The sequence below is a fragment of the Anastrepha ludens genome, chromosome X, assembly GCF_028408465.1.
Source record: "Anastrepha ludens isolate Willacy chromosome X, idAnaLude1.1, whole genome shotgun sequence".
Classification (NCBI taxonomy): Eukaryota; Metazoa; Arthropoda; class Insecta; order Diptera; family Tephritidae; genus Anastrepha; species Anastrepha ludens.
The window spans coordinates 33,828,477-33,856,107 of record NC_071503.1 but is presented as its reverse complement, the minus strand read 5'-3'; the positions used below and the strand labels follow the sequence as shown (position 1 = coordinate 33,856,107).

At 37.6% G+C, this 27,631-nt stretch overlaps 1 protein-coding gene across 1 annotated transcript; it reads left to right on the top strand.

Moving 5' to 3' along the window:
• Positions 1-533: 533 nt before the first annotated feature.
• On the top strand, positions 534-5,696 carry LOC128869915 (uncharacterized). The gene is made up of 3 exons (XM_054112513.1): positions 534-1,055; positions 1,188-2,386; positions 4,952-5,696. The coding sequence occupies exons 1-3, from the start codon at positions 534-536 to the stop codon at positions 5,694-5,696; spliced, it is 2,466 nt and encodes an 821-aa protein (XP_053968488.1).
• The last annotated feature ends 21,935 nt before the right edge of the window (positions 5,697-27,631 follow it).

Below are 27,631 nucleotides of genomic sequence, written 5' to 3'. Positions count from 1 at the left end.
TACATACATATATGTACACACTCCCATATGTGTACATGTACCATATGTACAATTATCTATACAAATATACGTATATAAAACTCCGCGAAAGTGAAACAAGGGTACGTTGGGATTTGATAATAAAGGGTGTGACCTTAAATGCGAAATCGTCAATAAATTTAAAAAAACAAAATTAAAGAGATTGAAGACCTTTTTTTCGAACAATAAGTTCAATTAAATTAAAATTATTATAAAGTTAAATAAATTTTTCGTAAATACGGATTATTTACAAGGAAATAATTTAAACAAAAATCGATTTTTCGCAAATCTGTTGAACAATTTTCGTAGTGTTGTGCTACTGTGCTTGCTCATCCTTTCGTGGCCTGACCATAGCCTTGTCCAACAGCTATTTTCCGTTTTTCTGATTGAGATTTGTGCAGGCTATTCAGCCATCTTTTCGTTTTCGTTTTTTCAGCCACAAACTCTCACAGATATTTTTTCGTTTCTGTGGACATTGAGCAAATTTTTCGGGAGTTTAAATAATTTAACTCAAAATGAGCAAGCCAAAGACAGCAGTTCCAAGTCTCTCTCCAAGTAAGGAGATTATGGAATTGAAATCACTAAAGCGCCAGCGAACTGTTGCGAAAAATAGTATAGTGCGCATAAAAACGGGTCTCCTCGATAAAACAATGTCGTTAGATCCAATTGAATTGGAGTGTCGACTGGACATTTTGAACTCTCATAGCGATAAGCTTATGAAGTGCCAGTCGAAAATTGAAGAAATCGACGAGGAAGACATAGCCCGTGGGGAGTTAGAGGACCTAATAGTGGAAACTAAGTCCGTTATAAAATCTATTCTGGCGAGAAATAAATCGTTAATAGCCGAATCATCCTTTGTTGCACCTCACAGCTCGCGACTACCGAAAATGTCGCTACCGAAATTTAAAGGGGAATATTCAGAATTTAAAAATTTTATGAGTCTGTTCGAGAGTTTGGTGCACAACGACCCTACAATCCCAGACATTGAGAAATTTAATCACTTGGTTAACTGTCTGTCTGGTGAAGCTTTGGGAACGGTAAAGGCCTTCCAAATGTCGGACGAAAATTATTCGAAGGCGTTGGCTAGTCTCAAAAAAGTTTATGACAATAAATGCTTAATATTTTTCGACACAATTTCCAAACTTTTTGAACTGCCAACTATCCCAAAGCCATCTGCGCTTTCATTGCGCACAATGATTGATACAGTGTCGGCTGTTTACGACTCGTTGCTGTCGTTAGGTGACGAGAAAAACATCACAAACGCTATCATAATTCATCTGGTAATGTCAAAAGTTGACACCGTTACTCGGTCAAAGTGGGAGGAACAGTTGGATTATGATAAGCTGCCATTATGGCGTGAGTGTGAGGCAGCATTAAATAAACGCTACCAACATTTATCTGCCGATGAAGCCTCAACGTCGAGGCTCAAGCCGTCAAGCAGTCACAGCATTCAGAAACCCCACCTTCATGCGGGAAGGACGAAAGCTGCCTTAGTGACTTCAAATATAAAACAGCCGGTGTGTCCGCACTGTAAATCAAATGATCATAGTATACCCGCGTGTCCTACTTTTAAAACTCTCTCTGCTCAGCAGCGATTTGAGTTTGCTAAATCAGTCCCCTTATGCATAAATTGTTTGCGAAAGGGGCACTCAGTTTCAAAGTGCAAAGCGGATCGGTGTCGTGTTTGCAACCGTTCGCATCACACGTTGCTGCACCAGTACCCTGTATCCTTTGCAACTGCACCACAACTTTCGACCTCGCATGCCATGCACACGACGAGTACACCAGATCGGGTTATGTTGGCTACAGCCGTAGTCAACGTAAAAGGTAGCTCCGGAGAGTACCTTGCTGCACGAGCCTTGCTGGATTCTGGATCTCAGGTGAATTTCATGACAGAGGATTTGGCGCAGAAATTACGAATTCGTCACGAAAGTACGACCTTAAATATTATCGGCATCGGAAATGCAACCAAAAAAGTAAGGACGAAATTAAATACGGTTGTAAAATCGCGGGTCAATAATTATGAGTTTTCGGCACAGTTTTGGATAATGCGATCCATTTCAGCCAGCCATCCAGATCGTAACGTAAATATTAATGGCTGGAAAATTCCTAAAAACATTAGCTTAGCGGACCCAGAATTTTATAAGGCTCAAAAGGTAGATCTTTTGTTAGGTGCTGAAACATTTTTCGAGCTTTTAGCTGTAGGCCAGATCAAGGCCATCCCCAATCACCCAACATTGCAAAAGACACTTTTAGGCTGGGTTGTGTCTGGCAAATACGCCTCCAACCAACGTCCTCCTCCCACAGTCAGTAGCACATTATGCCATACTGAACAAAATCTAGCAAATATAGATTCCATTGTCCAAAGGTTCTGGGCGATGGAAGAAATACCTTCAGGGGCTAGTTCGACAAAATTCACACCTGAACAAATAGAGTGTGAAAAATTTTTCGTAAAAACTACTAAAGTTTTGCCTTCAGGAAGGCTTCAAGTAAGACTGCCTTTCAAAGATGACCGTAAGTTACTCGGTAATTCCTATGAAACCGCGTCTCGGCGGTTTCAGGCCCTGGAGAGAAAGACCTTGAAAGATCCAGAACTTCGTCAAATGTATCTGGACTTCATGAATGAATACATCGAATTGGGTCACATGAGCCCAACAAATAATAAGATCCCGAGTGAGCCACACTACTTCATTCCGCATCAATGCGTTCTTCGGCCTGAAAGTACGACGACTAAATTACGTGTTGTTTTCGACGCATCAAGTCGTACCTCTTCTCAAATTGCGTTGAATGAAATCTTGATGGTTGGGCCGACCATTCAAGAAGAGCTGTATTCAACACTTCTTCGTTTTCGTTTGCATAAATATGCATTTACGGCGGACATTACTAAAATGTACCGCCAAATTCTCATGCACGAAGAAGACAAAAACTTTCAGCTTGTAGTGTGGAGACGGCATCCATCTGAGCCACTTCAAATCTTTCGACTTAACACCGTAACATACGGCACTGCGCCTGCTCCATTTCTCGCTACACGGTGTTTACAAATGCTCAGCGATGCCAATACACATATGTATCCACTCGGCTCAAAGGCAATAAAAAGAGATTTTTATGTAGACGACCTGCTTACAGGATCCGATAATTTCGAATCTCTAGATCTTATTAGAAGTGAGGTAGTTAAAATATTAAACTCGGCAGGATTCAATTTATCTAAGTGGTTTTCAAATCACCCATCATTTTTCGATTGTGAGAGTTCTGAGAAGGCCTTAAACTTCAATCACACAGACTCCACAAAAACACTTGAAATCCATTGGTTGCCGAAGGAAGATTTGTTTCGGTTTGTCTTAAATGACAACTTTACCAGTTTACGAGCCACTAAGCGAAACATATTATCAGTTTCGGCTCGTCTTTTCGATCCTCTTGGTTTACTTGCCCCACTAGTTACCAAAGCAAAAATCTTATTGCAAGAGCTTTGGCTGCAAAAACTAGATTGGGATGAGTCGATTCCATTGCACCTCGACACCAGCTGGGAAAATTTCAAAGCCAATCTACTGCAGCTACCATCAATAAGCATTCCTCGGTTTGTACACACCGAGTCGAGTGCAAGCTGCCAAATTCATGGCTTTGCCGACGCCTCAATACGAGCGTATGGCTGCTGCATATACATACGTAGCCATTCGGCTGGTGGAACGAAATGTACGCTGCTTATTGCAAAGTCTAGAGTGGGTCCGCTGAAGACTAAATCTCTTCCGCGTCTAGAGCTCTCGGCAGCCCACTTGCTGGCCAAATTATGGTCACGAATAGCGCCAATGTTGAGTCGGCCAATTGAAAATATAAACTTCTGGACAGACTCCGAAATTGTTTTGCATTGGATCAAAACGCATCCATCTGTACTACAGACCTTTGTTGCAAACAGAGTGTCCGAAATCCAAGAGTTGACGGATAAAGCTACTTGGCGACATGTGCCAACTAAGCAAAATCCCGCGGATCAAGTGTCTCGGGGTTGTAACGTGGACGAATTGAATAATTCTATCTGGTTTAGCGGTCCACAGTTCCTCCTAGAAGACCCTGCGTTATGGCCAACAAACACCCACTTCCAGCTCTCTCCAGGAGACGAAGCATTAGAGAAGAAACGGAACGCAACAGTTTTAGTTGTTCAAGCAAATGAATCGCATCCAATTATGGAACTCACCAAAAGAGTATCTTCTCATCAAAAACTGCTTCGTATTGTCGCTTACATATTAAGATGGATAAAACGCATTAGAAACCCATCTGCGACATTCACACAAATGCTGACGGCTGAGGATATTAAATTAAGTTTCCTCAAAGTCATTCAGGTGGTTCAACATGTTGAATATGGTGAAGAAATTATGAAACTCACCAAAGGTACCACCCTACCCTCAAGTTTGCAAAAACTTAATCCATTTTTGCACAACTACTCGGAATTGTCGCTGTCGTTTAATTTACTCCGAGTAGGAGGCCGCCTATTAAATGCGCCTCTCCCATATGATGCCAAGTTCCCACTGCTCTTAAGCAAGAACTCGCACTTCGTTACCACATACTTACGGTACCTACATTTTCGAAATCACCATGCTGGAGCAAAGGCATTGGTAGCGCTTCTCCGAGACCGCATTTGGCTGGTCAATGCTCGAGAAGCTTGTAGTCGTACCGTTCGAAACTGCACACACTGCTTTCATTATAAGCCGAAGCTGCAATCCCAAATAATGGGAAATTTGCCTGCCGATAGGCTTCGTGCACTACGACCCTTTCTAATATGTGGAGTAGATTTTTGTGGTCCCGTATATACTACATTGAAAATACGTGGTAGACCCCCAGTAAAAACATATATCGCAGTGTTCGTTTGTTTCACTTCAAAGGCAGTACATTTAGAACTAGTAACAGACTTGTCTTCTAATTGTTTTATTTTCGCCCTAAAAAGGTTCATTGGACGCCGAGGAATGCCGCGGAAAATATACAGCGACAACGCCACCAACTTCGTCGGCGCCGATCGCAAGCTTCGCGAGCTGAGGGATGCTTTCGAGGCCCAACAACCGGAAGTACAGAAATACGCAACGGACGAAGGATTCACCTTCGCCTTTATACCACCCAGGGCACCGCACTTCGGCGGGTTATGGGAGGCGGCAGTGAAGTCCGCCAAACACCTTCTCGTGCGCGCAATCGGCAACGCGCTGCTCACCGCCGAAGAACTACAGACGCTGCTCGTCGAGGTCGAGGCCGTACTCAACTCGCGACCCCTGGTACCACTGAGTCAGGACCCGAACGATGGAGAGGCCCTAACACCAGCGCACCTATTAGTTGGGTGCCCCCTTCGAGCGCTGCCACCAGCCCAAGTATCGATGGACCCAATGCGTTGCTGCGACAGATGGCAACTTGTCTGTTGTCTCAAGCAACAGTTTTGGCGACTGTGGTCCAGGAACTACCTGTTGGGTCTTCAACAGAGGAACAAGTGGTTGCATCCGAAGCGCAACCTCGAGCTGAACGACCTAGTCCTGGTTCAGGAAGACAACACACCACCGCAGCAATGGGTGCTCGGCCGCGTCGCCGCAATCGTAACAGGGCAAGACGGCAAAGTCCGCGTAGCAGACGTGGCAACCAAAACGGGCGTAATTAAACGCCCCGTTCACAAGCTCGCCGTACTGCCATCAGACGTTGAAGGACCATGAGCCTTTCAAGGTGGCCGGTGTTACGCCAAATGGCTTAGAATTTTAATTATTAATTTAATTTTATATATTTAATTTAATTTTATACATTTAATTTAATTTTAATTATTATTATCATAATTTGTTAAAATCCATAATTTCTCGTAACGTTTCAATATTAAGCTTACTGTTTTCTAAAAATACTGTTTAATTTTCGTATATGAATTTAAAAATAGCACTATATATGTATAAACACCTATATTACATAAACGTAACAGAGCAATACATATTTACTCCAATTACATAAATTTGAACTTAATCCGTTAGGCTAAGACACTATAAAAACTCGAATTCAGAAATAAATAAATCACTTGTGAAGTTACCACCGAACGCGCTCGCATTTTATTTAACAGGCAATTGTTGTGTTCGCGCATCCTTCCCACGTAAAATAATTCATCTCAAAAAAGCTTGAGATTTTTCATAGGGCATTAAATTTCTCTCTACATTCTCTAATTATTACTTTTGCTCTTTCTTTTCTAAATCCTTCTTTTCTTTTCCTATTGCTTCTTCTCTTCTTATTATTATAGTTAAGTTAAATATATTGGATTGATTCGTAAATGAACTGGTATAAAATTTAGATTAAGAAACTTGTATGTTAAAAATATTCCAGTTGTTTATAATATTGTTGAAGTACTATTAAAAGACCTTAGTCTTACTATGACTATTTATATAAAAAAATAAAATAAATTAGATAAATTAGATAAAATCCATGCTTATTATGCCATCGCAAGGTATTGGAGAATTGTCATGTATAACGTGAAATTCATGAGGTATTAGGTAGTTTCTGAATTTTAAATCGAAAAATATCGTATCAATGGATCTAATTTTGCCTTGTCCTATACCGCTTAAGTTTGTTATTTGTCCAGTATTGATTTTTTGAAAAGTGGATTTATTATATTTTAATAAGGATATATGAGCTCCTGTGTCTATTAATAATGTTATAACTGTATTTGAGTCTGATATTTTGAATTGTACGAAAAAACTATAACTAAGGTTGAGTGAATATATCTTAGAGGAAATTTCTAGTTTTCCGGATTAATTTCTTCGGACTGAGTATATCTGGCATTGTTTGTTACGTTCCGGTTTTGATTTTGTCTATTTGGTCTGAAGCGACCTCTATTGCTATTTCCGTAGTTTTGGTTACTGTTGCCAAAACTGTTATTGCTGTAGTTGCCATTATATTTTGCTCTATTTTGATTATTAGAGAAATTGTTTCTTCTCTGAAATCTGGCGTTTCTTGGAAATCGATTATTAGAATTATTAAATGGTCTTTGGCCAAAATTTAATTTGTATTTTATTGACCAGTAGTTTCGATACAACTTCCTATAAATTTACTTATTGCCTCATTCATGTTATTGAATTGACCTGCTCCCATAATCAATTTCACTTTTTCAAGGCTGCAATTTTTGGTCATTGCTTTTACGGCTATTTGAGTAGAATATCTGCTGGCTAATTCAGTAGATAATCCATGCGTAATATAAGCATTTTCTAACGATTTTGTAAGAGTCTCGATCTCGTTACAGTAAATGTTAGCTGGCTTACTGTTTTGCCTTATATTCATTATTTTGGCCGATATTACTTCAACAGATCCACCTTTGACTGTCCTTTGAAGTGTGGCAATAACTGCTGCAATTGTGGTTTCCGCTGTAAAAAGGTTTCTCGCGTTTCCTTTCAACTTTGTTTTAATAAGTGATATAGCTGTGGTTTCGTGTTCACCTTTTATTGTATCTAGAAGTGCTAGAGCATCTAGAAATGAACGTAAATTTTCCAGCTACCGTCGAATTTTGTGTCATTTCGACTTCTTGATCAGAATCTATGTCTGTATCGGAATCTGTTGTTTCTTCTGAAACTGCTTCTAACGTGGTCGTTTCGTTGAAGTTAAGTGTTATTGGTTCACTTAGTGAATGAGATATATCTTGTTTAATGTTATACTTGGCTATTATTTTTACCAATAAGTCTCTTAATTGTCAAAATAAGTCACGAGCTTCTTTTTGATGTATATTAGTAAATTTGCTATAATTTTCTTGGATAATTTTTCTAATTGATTCTAATGTATTAATTAGATTTTCTAAATGTTTTCTAACTGTTTCTGGCTTAATATATCTATTCTGACTTATGCATTTATATGCTTTTTTTAAACTTGTCCCTTTCTAAATGTAATTTTTTCGTATAATTAACCATTTGTCCATCTGTTAAGTTTTTTTTTTTCTAAAAAAATATTATAGTTTTTAGACTTGTTTTAAGTTTTTTGCTATGCTATTACTGTATTTTTTTTAAGCACTTGTTGTGCATTCTATAAATTTGTATGCAAATGTTTGCACTCACTAAAGCTACCATTATAATTAATAAAATTGTGATTATTTCTAAGTCCGGTGAAGTAACGTCTACCTTGTTAATAACGTTTGCTGTTGAGTCTACCGTCTTTACATCCAAAAGTTCCATATTTGGATATGTCTTTAAAACTAGTATTGGAATGTCCAGAATAAAAAATTTTGCTATAGTGTCAACTACTATGTAGAAATGTTTAGTCAAATTTTACCCATATATGAATTATTATGGAGAGCCTTATATAATTATATAAACAATTTAATTAAAAAGAATTTTTATTCATTATTTTATATTTAATTTATTTTAAAAACATTTTGGGTAATTCTTTTATAGAAAACAAAATTTTTGATATATTTATTATTAGCTTTGCCAAATGTCGAAAGTTTTAATTTTATATAAAAAAAATTTTTTTTTTTTAATTGTTTCCATATTAATAGGAAAAAAAAGTTTGTTGGAAAATTATTTTTGTCTCGAGCCGTTAACGCTTACAGACTCTAACTGCCTGCATTCAATCATGCACAGTGTTTTATTTAAAAGATATTCACTTACTTGATTTTCTCTGCTGGAGCAGGAATTCTAGTTGGGTTATGCGCTCCCAGATTGCGCTAGATTTCTCCCAGGATGGCGGTGGTTGCTGGATTACCTCCCTGATGAGTAAGTTTATTTCCCACTTTAGTCTGGTGGTGTAGCCTCCTCTTCTTTTTGGTGTGCTCACCTTTGGGATGAAAACTTCTGTTGGTTTTTTGTTAAGGCCGTTCCGTCTTCTGTATTCCTCCAAGGAGATTGGTTGCGGCCCTTGAGCTGGGTTAGACATCTATTTTTCTTCTGGTTGTATTGGCTTAACCAGGTTTTTCCTTCCGCAGCTGACGGATCGGTTTGGCTGATCACGTCAGGATTTGTGAATTTTTGGTGCTTTTTAGGGCACTTGCAAATATATTCCAATTTTGGTGCAGATATGGTAAGCACTCATGCAACGTTTCGCACTTTGGTTGTGAAAGAAACTTACATTTAACAGCTTAGCAAAATCAATGCTCAAGCTGGCAGGATCGCCATGTAATAAATAAAAGACGATTTTCTATTTGATAACCAATGCCGGATAACCGGCAGGTTGTACTGTCAAATATTTATTGGTTGATCATTTAGATATGGTCGAGCTTTTATACATATTTTACTTATTTCTACATATTCTATAACACATGGTTACTTAACGTTTATTTAACAAATTTAGCAACAAAGAGAAATGTAATTTGATTCCACTGAGTGTGCGGACAAACAATTTAGGCACATGCCAAATAAATGCTTCTGTCAGCTTGTGCAGCTCATGCAATGAACCTTTGAAATATGAAGCATGCATTAATTAAATTAAAAACAACTGAGTATACTACATTAGGCATGTTCAACTTAGAAGAATGCACATACAACTGTATTGTATGAATATTCGTTTATAAAAATGATTAATATTATGTACAAATTTAAGTTTAAGTGTTTTTATGAAAGATTTATAATTATATTAAAATTAACATTATATTATTTATTTGTTGAGGACCGCGCGGTACTATGTGCATATATAATTATTGTTGGTGTATCTTAAGGGGTTAAATACCTTGTGTTTTTCAAAAAAATCAAAATAAATTTTATTTCTTTATCGTAAAGTACAATCCCTTGAGAACATTTTCCAAAAATTTCATAGAGATCTGAGCAATAGATCGAAAGTTACAGCGTTTTAAATTGTGCGTCGTCACGTCCTGAGCGTACGGCCTCATGCGGCGCTTGAAACTTTAAACGCGATTATCTCAAAAACGTGTTTTTCCAAAAATGCTTTTGCGGTGGACGCGATTGCAAAAAAAGTATTCAACCGATTTTTATAATTTTTTTTTTAAATTGTTCGTAATTGATGTCGCCTCTTAGTGAACGATCAACTTTTTATGTATAAATTTTTATTTTGCAGATATGAATTTTTTAATGCCAATTTTAGGACTGTAGAAGTGGAGTTTTTTAAAAACATGTTCCTATTTTCACAAAAATCAAAATATTTAATATATTGATCGATCACTAAGAAGATATAACCCTATACTAATGAAATCTTTTCGATTTTTTGATTTCAGTTGACTTGGTGGACTTGAATCGCGTCCACCGCAAGCCTCTTCCAAAAAAAGGGTCTTGGGGGAAAACGCCATAACTCCGCCATTTTGAAATATTTTTACACAAACAAAGCCTTTTTTTTTCTTTAAACATTGTAATATCCAATAATAAAAACTTTTATACAATAAAATTATTGCTACATATCTTTAAAAAAAACCCAACTTTCGCTAATTTCACCGGACCACAAGGTATATAACCCCTTAAGTCTATTTTTGTGAACTTTTTGTTCTTTTAGGGATTTCTTATCAACTATTATTATATTATGATTATTATTATCTATTGTTTTAATTTTATAAGGCCCACCATATTGGGGTTCTAGTTTATGGGCCGCTTCATTTCTAAGTAAAACTAGACCTCCTATTCTAAAGTTGTAATCTAATGTTTACCTATCATAATTAGCTTTTTGCTTAAGGTTAGATTGTTCTAACATAATTTTAGCTCTCCTATGTGCTATTTCTAATTTAAATTTAACTTCCTTTGCGTAATAGTCTATGTTATAGAGTGGTGTTATTTTGTCTATATCTTTGAATTGACGAAATTCGTTGGGTATTTTTCCGAAAACTAATTCGTATGGACAATAATTGTGTACTGTCGAAGGTGTTGTGTTCAAACAGTATGTGAAATATTGTAACCATTCATCCCAAACGTCCTTGTCAATTGATACGTAGGTATGAATTGAAGACTTTATGGTCACGTTCGACAACGCCTTTTGACTGATGTCTGTATGCGGTTGAGGTTAATTTGTCAATTCTTAGCAGTTCGCATAGTTCCGTTAGGATTGAATTTTTATATTCTGTACCCATGTCTGAAATGAACGTCTTCATTGGACCGTAGGTAAGAATAAAATGTTCAAAGATTGCTTTTGCAACCGTTTTTGCGTTTTTGTTTTGTATTGGTATTGTGACCAAATACTTTGTCAAGTCGCATATTATCGTGACTGCATAAACATTTCCATTTATTGAGGCAGGTAAGAGACCAATTGTGTCAACAAAAACTGAGTCAAATGCACTTAACGGTGTTGGTGTTAGAGTCATTGGACATTTTTGGTGCTTTGTTATTTTTGGTTTTCTGGCATTTTTCACAAGTCTTTACGTATTTAGTAACATCTTCTGCCATACCCTTACAAAAGTAATGTCTTTTTATTTTCATGAGTGTTCTTAAGATTCCGCAGTGTCCTCCAAGAATTGGATCGTGGTGATATTGTCTTAGAATATCATTTACAGCTTTAATGTCGTTCACCCCGTTTAGTAGCGCCATTTTTACTTTATTTAATATTTCATTACCCTTATTTTTAAAATCATTTACCGAGATAAATTCGAAAATTTTCTCGCTTGGTGCCACTTGCAAATTTTTAATTCCATGTATGTCGGCCACTTTATCGAGCCTAGAAAAAAGTGTCTCTAAAGACATTTTTCCGTTAACGAACAAGTCATTAATTTGTATATATGCTTTTATAGATTTTCCCCGTTTGATGTAGCATCTCGTGGGAGTGATCTTTAATCTAAAAAATTTCCTGACGTCAGTGTTGTTTATAGGAACATATATACTGGGCTTATCATTATTATGATTGTTATGCTGCTGTGTATTTGGACTAGCGTTTTTATTAGACATTGATCTTGTCACTATTTTATATATTTTGTTATTGTTCTTATTTATTTGTTTTAAATCTGTTATTGTTATGCACGACAGAGCGTCCGCAATGTGATTGTCTTTTCCTCTAAGATACTCAACTATAAAATCGTACTCTTCTAAGTCTAGTCTCATTCGTGTTAATTTAGAACTTGGATTTTTCATATCAAATAGGTAAGACAGTGGTCTATGACCAGACACTTCTAGAAATTTTGTACCGTACATATAGGGTCTGAAATATGTTATTGCCCAATGTATGGCGGCTAATTCTTGTTCTATAGTCGATTTGTTGCTTTCTCCTTTTGTGAAACTTCTGGAGGCATATGCTATTGGTAAATGTTTTCTTTCATACTCCTGAGTTAGTACTGCGCCACATGCGTTTTTGATTGCGTCTGTTGTTAAGCAAAACGGTCTTATAAAATCGGGATATTGCAATAGCGTAGGACTCATTAGTGCCTTTTTTAGATATTCAAATGCATCATTGCATTCTTTTGTCCATTCGAAGACAACTCCCTTTTTTTGACAATTTTGTCAGGTGTCTTGAATATTCTGCGAAGTTGTTAATGAATCTCCGGCAGTAATTGCAAAATGCTACAAATCTTTTTGCACTATCTCCGTCTGTGGGTGTTGGATAATTTTTAATTACAGATTACTTGCTACCGTCTGGAAGTATGCCCTTACTTGTACATTTATGCCCGAGGTAAGTTACCTCTTGCATAAAAATGAACATTTTTCTGGGTGTAATTTTAGATTATGTTTTCGACATAAATTGAAAACGTCTTTTAAATTCGAAAGCATACATATGTTGTTCAGAGCAACCAAGGACTACTAAATCATCGATATATAAAAAGGCTTGCTCAGGTTTTAAACCGCTGAAGGCAATCGTCATCATTCTTTGGAATGAATTAGGAGCTATTTTTAGACCATACGGTAATCTAGTGAATCTATATGATCCATTGTTGGTTGAAAAAGATGTTATATCCCTAGATTTTGTCTCAAGTTCTATTTGATGAAATCCGGTCATTAAGTCTAAACAGTAAAAGTATTTAGCTCTTCCGAGTTGATCCAAAATATCGACCATTCTTGGTAATGGGAATTTATCTGCTATTAACTTTTTGTTTATTTGTCTATAGTCGATTACTGTTGATTGAGGTGGTTGAGCATTTCTGAGCTGAATATGCTCCTAATTAGTGACCAGCACCGTTTTACTACCACTATCTCGTTTGATGATGATGTTTTTTATTTTATTTTTTTTGTTTTATATATATTGTATATATAATTTTTTTTTTCCCAAGTCAGATCCATTTAGTGAGGTCCAAGTATAACAGCAAATCCTTTATCTCGATGTCTGAGATCTCCTTAATTTGCTGTAGGAAAGGCTTACCGAAGGATCGGAGTCGTGCCCTGGCTAGTCCCAGACATTCACATAAATAGTGGAAAAGATTTTCCTTTGCCCCTTCCGCTTGACAGCTTCTACAGATAGGATTGAAGGGTAGATGGAGTCTAGCTGCATGATCCTCTACTTTCCAATGTCTTGTTAGGGTTGCAGTGATGCGTGAAATGTTTGGCCGAGAACATCCTAGCAGGTCATTCGTCTTTTGGATTTTGTATGACGGCCATGTGTTTTTGTTGTAATACATGTAGGTATTTGCTTCCATCTTCTTTCGGCTAAAGCATGATAGTGTGAAGCAATGGATGCATTTAGTGTGTTCAGTGGGGTGGAGACTGCCACCGCCTCTGCTATGTCTAGTGTCGAGCCCTTTCTTGGTAGCTCATCCGCTATCTCATTGCCCCGTATGTTCCTATAACCGGGAACCCATATCAGGGTAATTTCAAGCCAATGGCTGAGCAGTTTCAGCTCCTCTCTAGACTGTAGGACCAGTTTGGATGAAATGTAGTTGGAGTCTAAGGCCTTAATAGCTGCTTGACTGTCTGAGAAGATAGCTACTCTTGCACCAACTTCCTTGTAGAGTTCTAGGGATTTGCATGCTTCTCTGATCGCTAAAAGTTCTGCCTGGAACACGGTGGCATAATCAGGAAGACGAATTGATTGAGATAGGTTGAGTGGCTCCGAATGGAAGCCAGCTCCCACACCACAGTTCATCTTAGAACCATCGGTATAAATTTCGATATCGTGTCTTCCAATCACCTCTCCTTTGCTCCACTCGGCTCTCGGTGGAAAACGTACCGTACTTTCTTGAAGTTTAGGTCGGGGATTGTGTAGTCTGATCCGTTTTTGAGCAGCTCGGGTAACTGTAGGAGGATCTTACTGTGACCGCACGACTTTGTTGTCCAGCTTCCTATGTCTCTGAGTCTCACCGTGCTGCAAGTAGCTATTGTTTTAATGTGTAAATCTAATTGCAATAGATGTGTTAGTACATTGAGCGCTTCAGTAGGACTGGGGCTAAGCGCTCCTGTAGTTAAGATACACGCTGTTCTTTGTATCTTGTTCAGCTTAGTTTTGTTGTATTTCCTTTCTGTTGCAGGCCACCAAACTAGTGCCGCATATGTTAGTATTGGCCTTACAATGGTTGTGTAGGACCAGTTGGATAATTTTGGTTGGAGACCCCATTTTTTTCCCAACATTCTCTGACACGTGTAAAGTGCTATATTTGCTTTCTTTATCCTGTACTCTACGTTGGACTTCCAGCTGAGTTTGGGGTCCAGGATAACCCCTAGGTATTTTGCCTGTTTGGTTAGCGTGAGGCTGACGCCGTTTAGTTTTGGGAGATTAAAGTTTGGCACCTTAGTTTTCTTGGTGAATAGCATCAGTTCAGTTTTTCTCGGGTTTACACTTAAACCACAGTCCGTGGCCCAATTGCTGAGTAATACCAGAGCTCCTTCCATAATCTCACTGATTGTGGTTGGAAACATTCCTGAAACCATAAGCACTATGTCGTCCGCGTACGCCACCACTTTAATTTAATGAGGATGTTGTTGGCGACTAGTAACCACAGCAGAGGGGATAAGACCCCTCCCTAAGGGGTTCCCCTGTTGACAGAGCGTTTTATCGTGCTGCTGCCTACCTCACCGATGATTATTCTAGTTTTAAGCATGTTCTCTATCCATTCGTTGAGACCTATGTCTATGCCTAACATGTTAAGAGCCTCAATTATAGATCTTGTCGTAACATTGTTGAAGGCCCCCTCTATGTCGAGAAAAGCGACTAGTGAGTATTGCTTGTATTCTATGCTCCTCTCAATCGCACTTACAACCTCATGAAGAGCTGTCTCTGTGGACTTTCCTTTGAGATAGGCATGTTGAGATGGTGAAATCGTTGAGTCTGTAATCTTTTCCCTGAGATATACATCCAGCAATCGCTCGAGAGTTTTGAGGATGAAGGAGGATAGGCTGATGGGTCTGAAATCTTTCGCTGTATCATGACCGCGTCTACCAGCTTTAGGGATAAAGATTACCTTAACCCTCCTCCAGCTTTTTGGTATGTGCCCCAGCATAAAGCTTTTCCTGAAAAAGACCTCCAGCCAAGGAATCGTCGTTTCTCTAGTGCTCCACAGCATGGCTGGGAATATCCCATCTGGACCGGCTGCCTTATATGGTTCAAAGTTTTTTATCGTCCATAATATTCTATCTTGGGATACGATGTGGTTGATTATAGTGGGTGATAGTTTGGATGTTTGAACACTGTCAGTATTGTGAGTTTGCCGTATGCTGTCTAACGATCAACACGTACTGCTGAGAAAAATATTCAATTAGCCCGTGCGAATTTCTAAGCATAAGATTAACTAGATTAATTTGTTTTCGGGAGTGCTAGATGTGGACTAAAACCATTCGTCAGTGGTTTCATAAATGATGTGTGAGCGCAATGCGCTCGAATTTGCATTTAAAAATGCTAAAAACCCTGCAAGCAGTGACTTAAATAGAAAAAGAAAAAATGACAACGTGATAGAGGACACAATGTCAAAACATAGCAAAAACAATTACTATGCTATTCTAGACAATGAACTAGAAGAGTGTAATGAAGTGATAAAAAAATTTGAGCAGTACTTGCATACCAACAATCTAAGCAACGAAATAAGTGAACAAATAAAAACTGGTGATACAACAAATAATACCACTGTTACACCAACAAGTGCAAAGTCAATTACAAATCCAGTTGCCTCTACTAATGTAAACAATGACAGTGAAACAAAAACAAACAAAAATGTCAAACACAAAAACAATAGTAAAAATATTCCCCCTATAAATACATTTGATATAGAATCGAAACAAATTATAGAACTAATAAAAGATGGTTTAAGGATAACACAATTCACAATTAAAGAATATAAACAAAACAAATTAGCAATTTACCTAAAAAATATCGCCGACTCTAAAAGAGTTCGAGAATACTTAGAAAAATCTAAAGTGAAATTCTACTCATATACGCCTAAATGTTTGAAAACAAAAATTATATTAATGAAAGGGCTAAACAGTAACACCGACACCAAAGACATTTTGAGTGAACTTTGCAAAAATCAAAACGATAACCTTGAAATCCTCAAAGTAACACAATTCACTACTAAAAACTCAACACAACAAAAAATAAAACTACCAATTTTTATGGTTCAAATAAGTGCGGAAAGCAATGTTAACGAACTGAAACAAATTAAAACCATTTTATACCACTGCATTAAATGGGAACACTTACGTAGGTCTGAGATAACTCAATGCAGGAATTGCCAAAGCTTCTTCCATAGTGCAGCCAATTGTAACCTACCACCAAGATGTGTCAAATGTAGCGGAACACATAAAACCGAAGACTGTTCTTCCTCAAGCGGAACCTTGACGGAGAGGGAAAATGTGTACTGTGTCTTATGCAAGAAGTTTGGACACCCAGCATCTTACAAAGGCTGCGACCGATACAAAGAACTGCAGCAGAAAATTAGATTAAGAAAACAAAACCTCATTGCTGCTAAGACAAGCACCACTTCAAAATTCACTACCCCTAAGTTTAGCTATGCCGACGTAATTAAAGAAAATATTGGGACAAATAGTCCTACTAACAATCAAAGTTTAATACTGCTAGAATTAAAAAACACAATGTTATCTCTAAGTAGGCAAATTATGGCTCTTCAGAAGCAGCTCGAAATACAAACTGCACGAATCGATGCAATATGTAGTCTAGTAGACTCAGTATGAATTCGCAATCGCATTTAAAAATAATTTCCATTAATGTTAACTCAATCATTAATATAAATAGAAGAATAGAATTAAGTAAGTTCTTAACAGATAACAATCCAGACATAGTTTTGCTGAACGAAACCAAACTAAACGCAAAGCATAAGCTAAAATTTAATGGATATAATCTAATAAGGAGAGATAGATCTAGTAGAACGTCAGGTGGAGGAACTGCGATTTTAATTAAAGAAAATATGAAATTTACCAAAGTTTTTAATTATAGAGTAGACTCCCTCTCTTATTTAGAAGCATGTATAATTAAAATGCATATGCCCCCGAATAATATCATGTATCTAATTGCAGATTATTATCCATCAGGAAACAACAACGATGCATTCAAATCAGAACTTAATATAATATTTGAAGCTCTTGACCTTCAAAACCCAGATCATTACTACATATTAGCAGGCGACCTTAATAGTAAGCACTCGGACTGGGGAAACACGCAAAACAATACTAAAGGCAACGCTTTAAAAGATTGGCTTACTTCAAATGCAATAGAATTTAGATGTAATATGTATGCCTCCGTAACCCCGTCTTATGAAAGAACCCACTCCTTCCTAGATATTTGTATTGCTGATCATAGAATAGATTTTCAAAAGGTCAATGATACAATTAACTGTTTAAAATGCATCGACTATGATAGCGACCATTGCGCTATCGAAATCAACGCTACCCGTAGGGATGACACATTCTATCTTAACTTGGCAGGCAATCAAATCCAAAGAACATTAGACTATAAAAAAACCAATTGGAAAAAATTTCGAAATACCTTAAACACACAGCTTCAGAAAGAGATTTTGGCACCAAACAATAGAAACTTAACTAATTCCGAAATTGATCTTCACTTGCTTAAGCTATATTAAATAAAATTATTTTAGCAGCTGTAGAAAAAAATTTACCAAAAGTTAAGACAAAAAATCCTACCAATACTCTTGTAAACCTACCTATCATAAAAACACTACTGAAAGAAAAAAGTATAATTCTTACTAACATCAAAAAACACAACCGTCTACAAATATACCTCCCTCCTAACATTCTCCAACAAGAAAAAACAAAACTAAAGCTTATCAAAAAATTAATTAATGACAATATAAAGATTCAATTTAATAATCAACTCGAACACACACTTATTTCCCTTAAGAATACCGACCCCTCAAAATTTTCAGTAATTAAACGAACTTTTCTAAAAAACGACAACTCAATTAGTCATATAAACGTTCCTTTTAACTCATCAGATATACTTCAAAAAGCTGGCCTCGATTGCAATCTGCTAGAAAAAAATTTTACAACAGGCAACTACTGCATCAAAAACAGTGAAGATATACCCGATATAGTAGGGCTTCATTTTGAAGCAATTCATTCTTCAAAACAGTGCAAACCTGACAATCTCGTTCACTTACAGGTGCAAGAATGCTTCAATAAGTTTTTAGAAACAAAAACTTTATTCGACAGCTTTCGAGCAACCAAAACAAGATTTGATGCCATCAAACAAGCCAATAATTTAACCGAAGAACAAACAGGCAACTTTTTTATTCGTTTCGATGATCTCTCAGATATATTTTCCAATCTGAAAAGTAAACTGTCCTCAGGCTTAGACCAAATACCTAACATCATTCTGAAAAACTTATCCCAAGAACTAATTTCAGAATATTGCACACTATTCAACAACATGTTGAATAATGCCTATTTTCCTCCTATTTGGAAAACAGCTAAACTGATCGTGATACCAAAAAAAGAGAAAGACAAAAACTGTTTGAAAAATCTCCGACCAATTAGCTTGTTACCAAACATTAGTAAAGTTTTTGAGGTCGTAATCAACATAAATATAAATAGGGTCACTAAAACCAACAACTTAGTGAATTCTGAGGAATTTGGGTTTAAATATAGACATTCAACTATACCGCAATTAACCTTTTGACCTCCGAAATTAACTGGAGCTGGAATAAAAAACATGTCACAGGAGCTTGCTTCTTAGACATTGAAAAAGCTTTCGACAAAGTGTGGATCGAAGGCCTGATGTCTAAACTCATAGGCTATAAATTCCCGGTTCACCTCGCCATTCTCATTTATAACATGCTGTCAAATAAAAAAATTTCAGTACATACAAATAATATGAAAAGTAAGCGCGAATTTAATATAGCAAATGGTTTGCAACAAGGGACAGTAAATGCGCCAGTACTTTTCAATCTCTTTATACTTGACTTGCTGGATAAAATAGACAATATCATAGCCTTTGCTGATGATATTGTCATTTACCATCCAGACAGAACAATAGAGGATATTAACAGAAATCTATAACTGAAATACAATATCGTAGAAGATTTTACAGCAAACTGGCATCTTAAAATAAATACAAAGAAATGTAAAAGCATTTTGTTTCGTCCACCCATAAAAAGATGCAACTCAAATATCAGAAAAAAATGGAAAAACCTAAATATTATATCTAATGAAACCAGAATCCCTATTCAAACCACTGAGAGAGTCAAATATCTCGGTATTCACCTTGATCAATTTTTATATTGTACAATACTATAACGATCACATTAACCTCCGAGTCGAGAAGACCGCAAGAGCTTTCCATATCTATAAAAGAATGTTTTCATCGAAACTAGTACACAAGAAAGTCAAAATATTAATGTATCAAACCCTGGTAAGACCGATACTCACATATGGTTGCTCAATTTGGTACAACATTTCACCCTCATATATGGAAAGACTAAGGAAGCTTGAGAGAAGAATACTACGATCATGCACTTCCTTATATAGATCACAAAATAGTAACTATACCAAATACATCTCGAACTCAAAGCTATATAACACAGCGAAAGTGCCCAGAATTGATTGTCATATTATAAATTTAATAAGAAAACATATCCGGCGTTGCCTATATAATACCAATAACATATTAATAAGAGCGTTTTACTACGAAAGCGACGATTATTTCTCACTAGCTATTTCTAATGGATTTCCACCTCCCGAATCCTTCTTATACCTCGACAAAAAAGGCTTTATACAAAACGAAAACCACACGCCAATAATATATCACATATTCAGAAGAGCGAACAATAAAATAATCACATCAAAAACACTTAATGCAAATAATAAACGTTTTGATACATATACAGGTATCCCTTGTATAACGCGGTCTTATACAACGCGGTTTCGATATAACGCGATTTGGAAAAATTAGGTTTCAGTACAACGCGAAATTTAGGCCTTGATTAACAAATGAATCTCCATCCGTTTCAAATCTCGCACAAGATGACGTCACTTCGGTAGAAGATATCTGTGAATCAATTCCCAGTTTCACTCTGAAGCGCATACGAGAGGGTTTAAGTTTGGTTGAGAAAATGAAATCTTTCTTTACAACTAATGATCCTTCGCTGGAGATATCCAGCAAAATAATAAGGGAAATAGATATTAATCTATCACCTTATTACGAAATTGAAAAGGAGCGTAAAAAAACCACCTACCAAAAACTGAAAACTAAACCAGTAGAAGAACCACAAGGTCCCACAACTAGTTTCTTATCCAATAGCGAAAACTATGTTGAAGAAATATCTTCTGATGAAGCTGTTGCTCCCCCAAAACGCCCACGTGCAAAGATCTTTGAAGACAGCGAAACATATTAATTACCATATGAAGTTTGAAGAATAACAATAAAGTTTTTAATAAACCTTTAATTTGTTTTAGTTTGTTTTTAATTTTTTTAATGTGCACATAATTATTTAAATCTTGTTTTTTGAATTTTGAAATATGTATGTACATATGTATTATTATTCACATCGTGTGTTTTTAATTTTATAAGAAAGTCTGAAGTTTGGTGTTGAGTTGAAATATATGTGCATCTGTTATTTTGTATGTATTTTATTTAAAAAAACCTATTGGAACATAACCCCCAAATTTATATGAAAACTATGTTTTAGATAACGCGGAATTACATAACGCGCAATTCTTCTGGAACGTAACTATCGCGTTATACGAGGGATACCTGTATTTCAAGCTGCGACAAAATCGAATCCACCCTTACCATTAAAAACTGCTGGTGGTTAACAAATGACACGCAACACTAACTCATACCACCTTTCTAGTCTGACTACCTTCTTTTACTACTTTTAAGCCTTTTATTATAAACAATAATCTATGCATCGTTTTCGTTCCCTTTTTCCCTGCATCAAAGTTATAAAATATTTTAATAACTTCTAAGTTAAAACAAAATTAATTTCAATACTAAGGAAAAGTTACTCGACATCAGATAATATACGTACTTGAGAGCTCGTCTAGAGACATTGTACGACACATCATTACTATACTAATACTATTGTTTATTGTAGTACTTAATAATATAATATTAGTTGAAAATAAATAAACAAATAAACAAAAAAAAAAAAAAAACACTGTCAGTATTGTTCTCAATATATTCTGTGTTGCCTGCGAAGTGTGTATTTACAAGATGTTCTAGTGTGTCGGCCGAGGATTTTGTCCACTCTCCGTTATCTTTCTTCAAGAAGGAAGGGCAGGAGTGTTGCTTGGATAAAAGCTTGCCTAGTCTGGCCGTGTCTTTGGTCGATTGTATGGAACTACAAAAGTCTCTCCAAGCCTCTGTCCGAGCCTCTTTGATTGCTTTCTTGTATTCCCTAAGGCAGTCTTTGTAGGGTTTGAAGTATTTGTGTTTGTAACAGATATTGAAAATTTCTCTTGTCATTTTCCTGAATTGACTTAAATCTTCATTCCACCAGGTAGGATAGGTTGTTTTGCCATATGTGGCGGGACATGAAGCTTCAAGTCCTTTCGTCAACGAAGCTTCGAAAGCTCTTACTTTCTCATTTAGGTCTTCCCTTGACGTTATGGTTTTATTTATGTGTTGAAGTTTAGACTGGGTCACTCTACGGAATGTGTGCCAGTTTGTTCTTCTATGATTTCTATATGGGATAGGCTTCTCAAGCTTAAGATTGATATCGAAGAGGATCCAGCTATGGTCCGAAAAGGATTTCTTGTCGGATACTCTCCAATTTGTGACTATTTGGGAATTATTTTTTGTGCATAGGGTAACGTCTAAGACCTCTTCCCAGCCTGGAAAGTTTGCCGAGCTCGGAAAAGTGAAGGTTGTGGTGGTCCCTACATTACATATGTCTAGGTTGGTTTTTAATAGGAATTCAAAAAGTGACTCACCTCTTTCATTCGTCTCTGAACTGCCCCAGAGCTCGTTTCTGGCGTTTGCGTCACAGCCCATCAATAGTTTGTCTGTGTTGTTTAATGTTGACAGGAATCGAGCCACTTCGTCTGGCGGCGCCGGTTTCTCATGTGGCATATACACTGATGCCAGGTATATCGTCGATTTCTGCAGCTCCACTTTCACCACCGTAAAATCGGGAGTACTAAAATTAGAACACAGAAAAGATTTTAAGTGTTTTTTAGTGATTATGCATGACCATGGCTTACCGTCTGCTTTGTTGTAGGATATGTTGATGCTCTTGTTGTTTTGGAACCCTTTAATCTCGTTGTCTCTGACCCAGGGATCCTGTATGAAACCGATGTCGATGTCCCCTTCCCTGAGGAAGACATCAAAATTCTCTGTAGCACATTTCGAGTGCTGCAGATTCACCTGTATGGCTCTAGGCATCGGGTTTATTGTCGTCTTCAGCTAGGTCAAGCTTTTCTAGCCTTTCTAGCTGTATGTTGTTGTCGACCTCATCTGGGTCTTCCTCATTTTCATTGCTGTCTGCTTTGAAAATTTTCAGTTTGGCCTTTCTTAGACCAAACCGCATTTTGTTGTCGTGCTGTTTTAATATTGGCAGGCACTCATCGATGATCTGCAGAACGAATGACATGCTGCTCTTTTCCGGTTTTTCTGCCTTCACGATTGCCCAGTCGTCCATCGGCACCGCAGGGTTGTGTGACTTCAGGTATTTCAGCACTTCTGCACCGCTCAAGTCCATCACCGGTAGCCAAATGCGAGCGCGAGGAGGGCAAGGGATGTCCTTGGTCGGAATGAGCTTGAGTTTTAAGCCTTCCAGTGTGCTTATGATCTCAGCAACACACTTTTCTAGGACAACCCTTGACCAGTCGTCGTCGCACTTGATAACCCTACAGCCGCGAAGTACTCCTGCAGAATCGAAGGAAGGGAGAGTTCCGCCCTGTGCTCCAACCACATGCTTGTCTAACACGAGCTTGGACAGTTTGGCCTCCACTTGCCCCCACTTCTGCAGGACCACTTTGCCACTGTTTGTGGTTTCGTCGATTAGTGCATAGAGGAGGTTATCCTTAACCACCTCACTGAACGGTCGTTGCTTCGTTTCTTCGATGCTGCTGGACACCTTAGGTCTCTTCGGTGCCTGATCGATCACGTCCTGTGACCTGTTTCTCTTCATCCCATCGCCTTTTTTCTTGTCGTCCTCTTTAGGTTTGTTGGATAAGAAGTCTTCGTACTCCTTAACCACCTGCTGGTATTTTAATTTGTCAGCCGCGTCGCGCTCGTCAGTCGCTCCAGCGAGTTAATTTTTGGCAATCTTGCTTAGAATGAACATCGCCTTTGTGTAGTGAGACTTCATGAGGGCACCCTGGGATTTGTGTTTTCGTGCGGCCTGACTCTCTCTCTGAGTGCCGTCTGCCGCCTTTTGCGATGTTTGTGGTAGAACTTTTTGTTGTTGTTGTTGCTTACTTGGTAAGGGTGTGCTACGGCTGGTACTTCCCTTGCTCTTTGCTGACTCAGCCGTTTCTTGGCCGGAGGCCAGCAGGGTATCCTCCTCGGAGGATGGTATTGTGTCGCAGCGCGGCACGAATTTTGTGTTTTTCTCGTTTTGTTGTAAATTCATTATCATCTGTTTCTTACGGTTGCTTCGCCTGACTGCGTCAAGCTCCACAACCCATGAGTATTAAGGGGAAGTAATGGGGTCCCCCGCGGCTGCGCCCCTTACCGCGGTAAGGCCACAGTTACTCTCGAAGGCGGCCAGGTATTCGAGAGGGAAACTCCGTTCGCGATGCACATGTTTTAATTCCCTGCACTATTCAGTCCTCGGCACGATTCCAAGCACACCTTGACTTGGGAATGAGTTGGTACGGTACTCTCCGTATAGATGATTGGACGAGCATGGCACACGCCGTTTCGCGTAAGGGTGTTCGACCAATCCCCATACGGAGCTTCCCTCTTAGTTCATGACAGGTTGAATTCCTAAAAGGAATTTAGCCTTCATTTAAGCCCCATCCCGCGGCAAGGAGACCAACCACGATTACTAGTCTCCACCTTTTTTCAACTGAATTTGGTAGTGACTTTTTTGGTACTAGTAGGATTGGACTATTGTACTCAGAAAATGATGTTTCAACTATTTTGTCTTCTATGAGTTTGTTCACATGTTTTTCGATCTCCTCCTTTAGTGTGTGAGGTATACGGTAATTTTTTATGTATACCGGTTGTGTGTCTCTAACCGTTAATTTTTGTTTGTAAAAATTCTTAGTTGTAACTGGTTCGGTGTCTAGCCCAAAAATGTCGCTGTATTCGGAGCAAAGTTTTGTTAACTGTTTTTCATGTGGTTTTGGAACATTTTTTGTCAATTTTTTAAGAATTTCCGATTTTCTATGTCTGTCATTTGTGCTATCAGTTATTATGTCGTAATCAGAGACATTTTCTGTAAGGATTTCGTTCTGTTTTAAAGAGATTGTGTTGTGAGTGGTATTCATTATACGGATATAGGCATTGTTTGTTTTTACCAGGGTATTTTTTATAAAGATACCCGGTTGTAGTTCTTGGTCTGGGACTAGTGTGTCTTCTAGAGAATATGGTAGATTAATTTTGCGTATTACTTCTGACCGTGGTGGTATGGTTATTTCATCGTTATACGTTGTTGATATCGGTATTTCTATGTTATGTGACAAATTATCCGGTCTTAATATTAGGATATCATGGTTTTGTGTAAAGTTCAATATGCAATTGAATTTTTAAAATAAACAACAACAGAAATATGCAAACAGAGTAGACGTGTTTTTTTGTGCGCTGCAGTTATTTCTTATTTACTTGTGTTTGTGACCAGCTTTCTTATATAGTTTTTTGCGAATACGGGTCTATTTGGTCACTTTATAGCTCTGTGGCTGTGAAAATAATTTAGTGTACGCTAAAACAAACCAAAGCAGAAATTTTTGCGAATTTAAAAACAATTTGAAAAATGACCACCAGAGGAAAAATCACACGTCAAACGGTATCCACTCCGCAAAACAGCGCCAGCATTCTAACTAAAGCGGAGAAAAAAGGTAGCTCGCCACCTCCTTTCTGGCTAGAGCGGATAGAGGAAAAACTCGAGTTGCAGAGAAGAAGTATCATCGAAGAGTTTTCGGAACGAGTGAAAACATCTGAAGAGCGAGTAATGCAGCGGTTTGGCGAAATAGCGGCTGAAATGGCGAACCTGCGGAAAGCCATGAAAACAATGGAAGAACGTGTGGGGAAAGCCGAAGCACAAATTCAACTGAATGGCCAACTTCAGGGTGAAATCGAGCTACTGAAGACTCAGCTGGATGAGTGCCAAAATCATGCCGTCTCCAGAGATCTCTTCATTAACGGTTTGCCGCACACGGTTGGTGAGAATATAAATAATATCTTTGGTAGCCTGTGCCATACTCTCGATATGCCAGCGCCACAAATTTCCTCCGCCTTTCGACTGCGTAAGCAGAGCAACTCAACAGCGTCTGCTGTTATAGTTAAATAAACATCTTCTGCTGATCGCTCAAGTTTGCTCAAAACAGTGGCTAATTATTGCAAAGCCAAAAAGCGGCTACTATTACTCTGTGATGCTGGACTCAAAACTGAAGGCAAATTATACATATACGAATGTCTCACAAAAGGCAATCGCGAACTAATGCGTTTTGCAATGCAGCTCAGGCGAGAGCAAAAAATAACAGCTGCTTTCACTATTCGTGGATATGTGTATGTACGCGTTCGCTCTAAATGCAAAGCAGTTAGGGTGACTAATATTGAGTGCATTTAAAATGCACTTGCTGCAGCCACCTAATACTCTAATTAGCTGCGGAGAATGTTTATTATGTGTTTATGTTTTATTGTTTTCCTCTTACCCTCTCTCATCTTGTGTTACTTCTTAATTTTCTCTGTTCTCTAACTACTGCTTTTTTCTGTTTATTGCTCTTCTATCTTTGTTTATGCCAAGTATTTTTGCAAACATACATATACTCTTGCGTGCTTGTGCTTTGTTGTTTCTGTTTTTGTTCAGTATTACTTAAATTCTTAGGTCCGTTCGGTAAACTGAGCTCCAGCGTTAATGAAAATAAGAAAATTCTCATTGAAATTATGTGCAAACAAAATGATGGTTTTAATGTAGTACATTTTAATGCACGTAGCCTAAGTCAGGAAAATCTTGATTTTACTAGGTGAACTTTCGAAGATTCTGCAGTCGATGTAATTTGCGTTTCTGAGACCTGGTTTGATAATCTCTTTAAATGGATACAATTTATTGAGGAACGATCGTAATCTTAACAGAAAAGGGTGTTTAATCTGCATGTGTACTAAATAAAAAAAGTTTGAAATTTAAACTAATAGCAAAGTCAAATAACTGTGAAAATGAATACATATTTACTGAAGTATCTGATAGCATGAATAAAATTTTAATTGCATGTGTTTACAATCCTAACAAAAGTATTGCTCTTGATACACTATTTGTTGACCTGTCTGAATTTGTCTTAAATTACGAACGTATACTGTTGTGGGGTGATTTTAATGTTAACATTTTAAAAAATGAGCCTAGTAGTAGTAAACTATTCGACCAGTTGGCAACAGCAGGACTTTGTGTTGTTAACGGAATTACACCAACGAGATATTCAAATAACTCCCAACCTAGTCTTCTTGATTATTTTAAAACATGTGACTTGTCACATATTCTTAAATTCGACCAAGTTGACTTTATATCTGACCACGACTTAATATTTTGTACCTTAGATGTTGTGATGAATCGTCCAAATTTAGGTGCCACCTATGAGTATCGAGATTTTAAATCGTTGAATGTTAATTCTTTGTATTCAGACATGGGTTATATAAATTGGAATGAATGTTGGTTTCTTAGTTCTGTTGATAATAAACTTGACTTCCTCAACCGTAACCTATCCTCGTTATTTAACATGCATGTTCCGCTTCGTTCTGTAAATGTTTTAAATAGTTCATGTCCTTGGGTACAACTCGAAAGTTCGAGCTGCCATTAGAAAGCGCAACAAGTTCTAAGCTAAGTGGAGAAAAAACTTGACGGATACTTCTTGGCGCCGGTACAAGGAAATCCGAAGTGAAACCACTGCAATAATACGACAAGCGAAAAATTTGATCCGTCACTTCCAACAAGAGAACTGTGGCGCAACCTAAAAAATTTTAAAATTCATGGCAAGGACGGTCCCGAATGTGAGATTTACCTTGATGAACTTAATGACTACTTCATTAGTGTTGGCAAGAAAACAAATTGTGCTCCTATTTTAAAAGAGTCCTCACCTTGTGCTACTCTAAAAGAACAGTTTCAATTTATGACAGTTAGTGAGGTAGATGTCCTGAAAGCTTTATCCAAAATAAAGTCTAATGCTGTAGGCGACGATGGTATCTCGCTAAAATTCGTCCGTATAGTCATCCAATATATAAT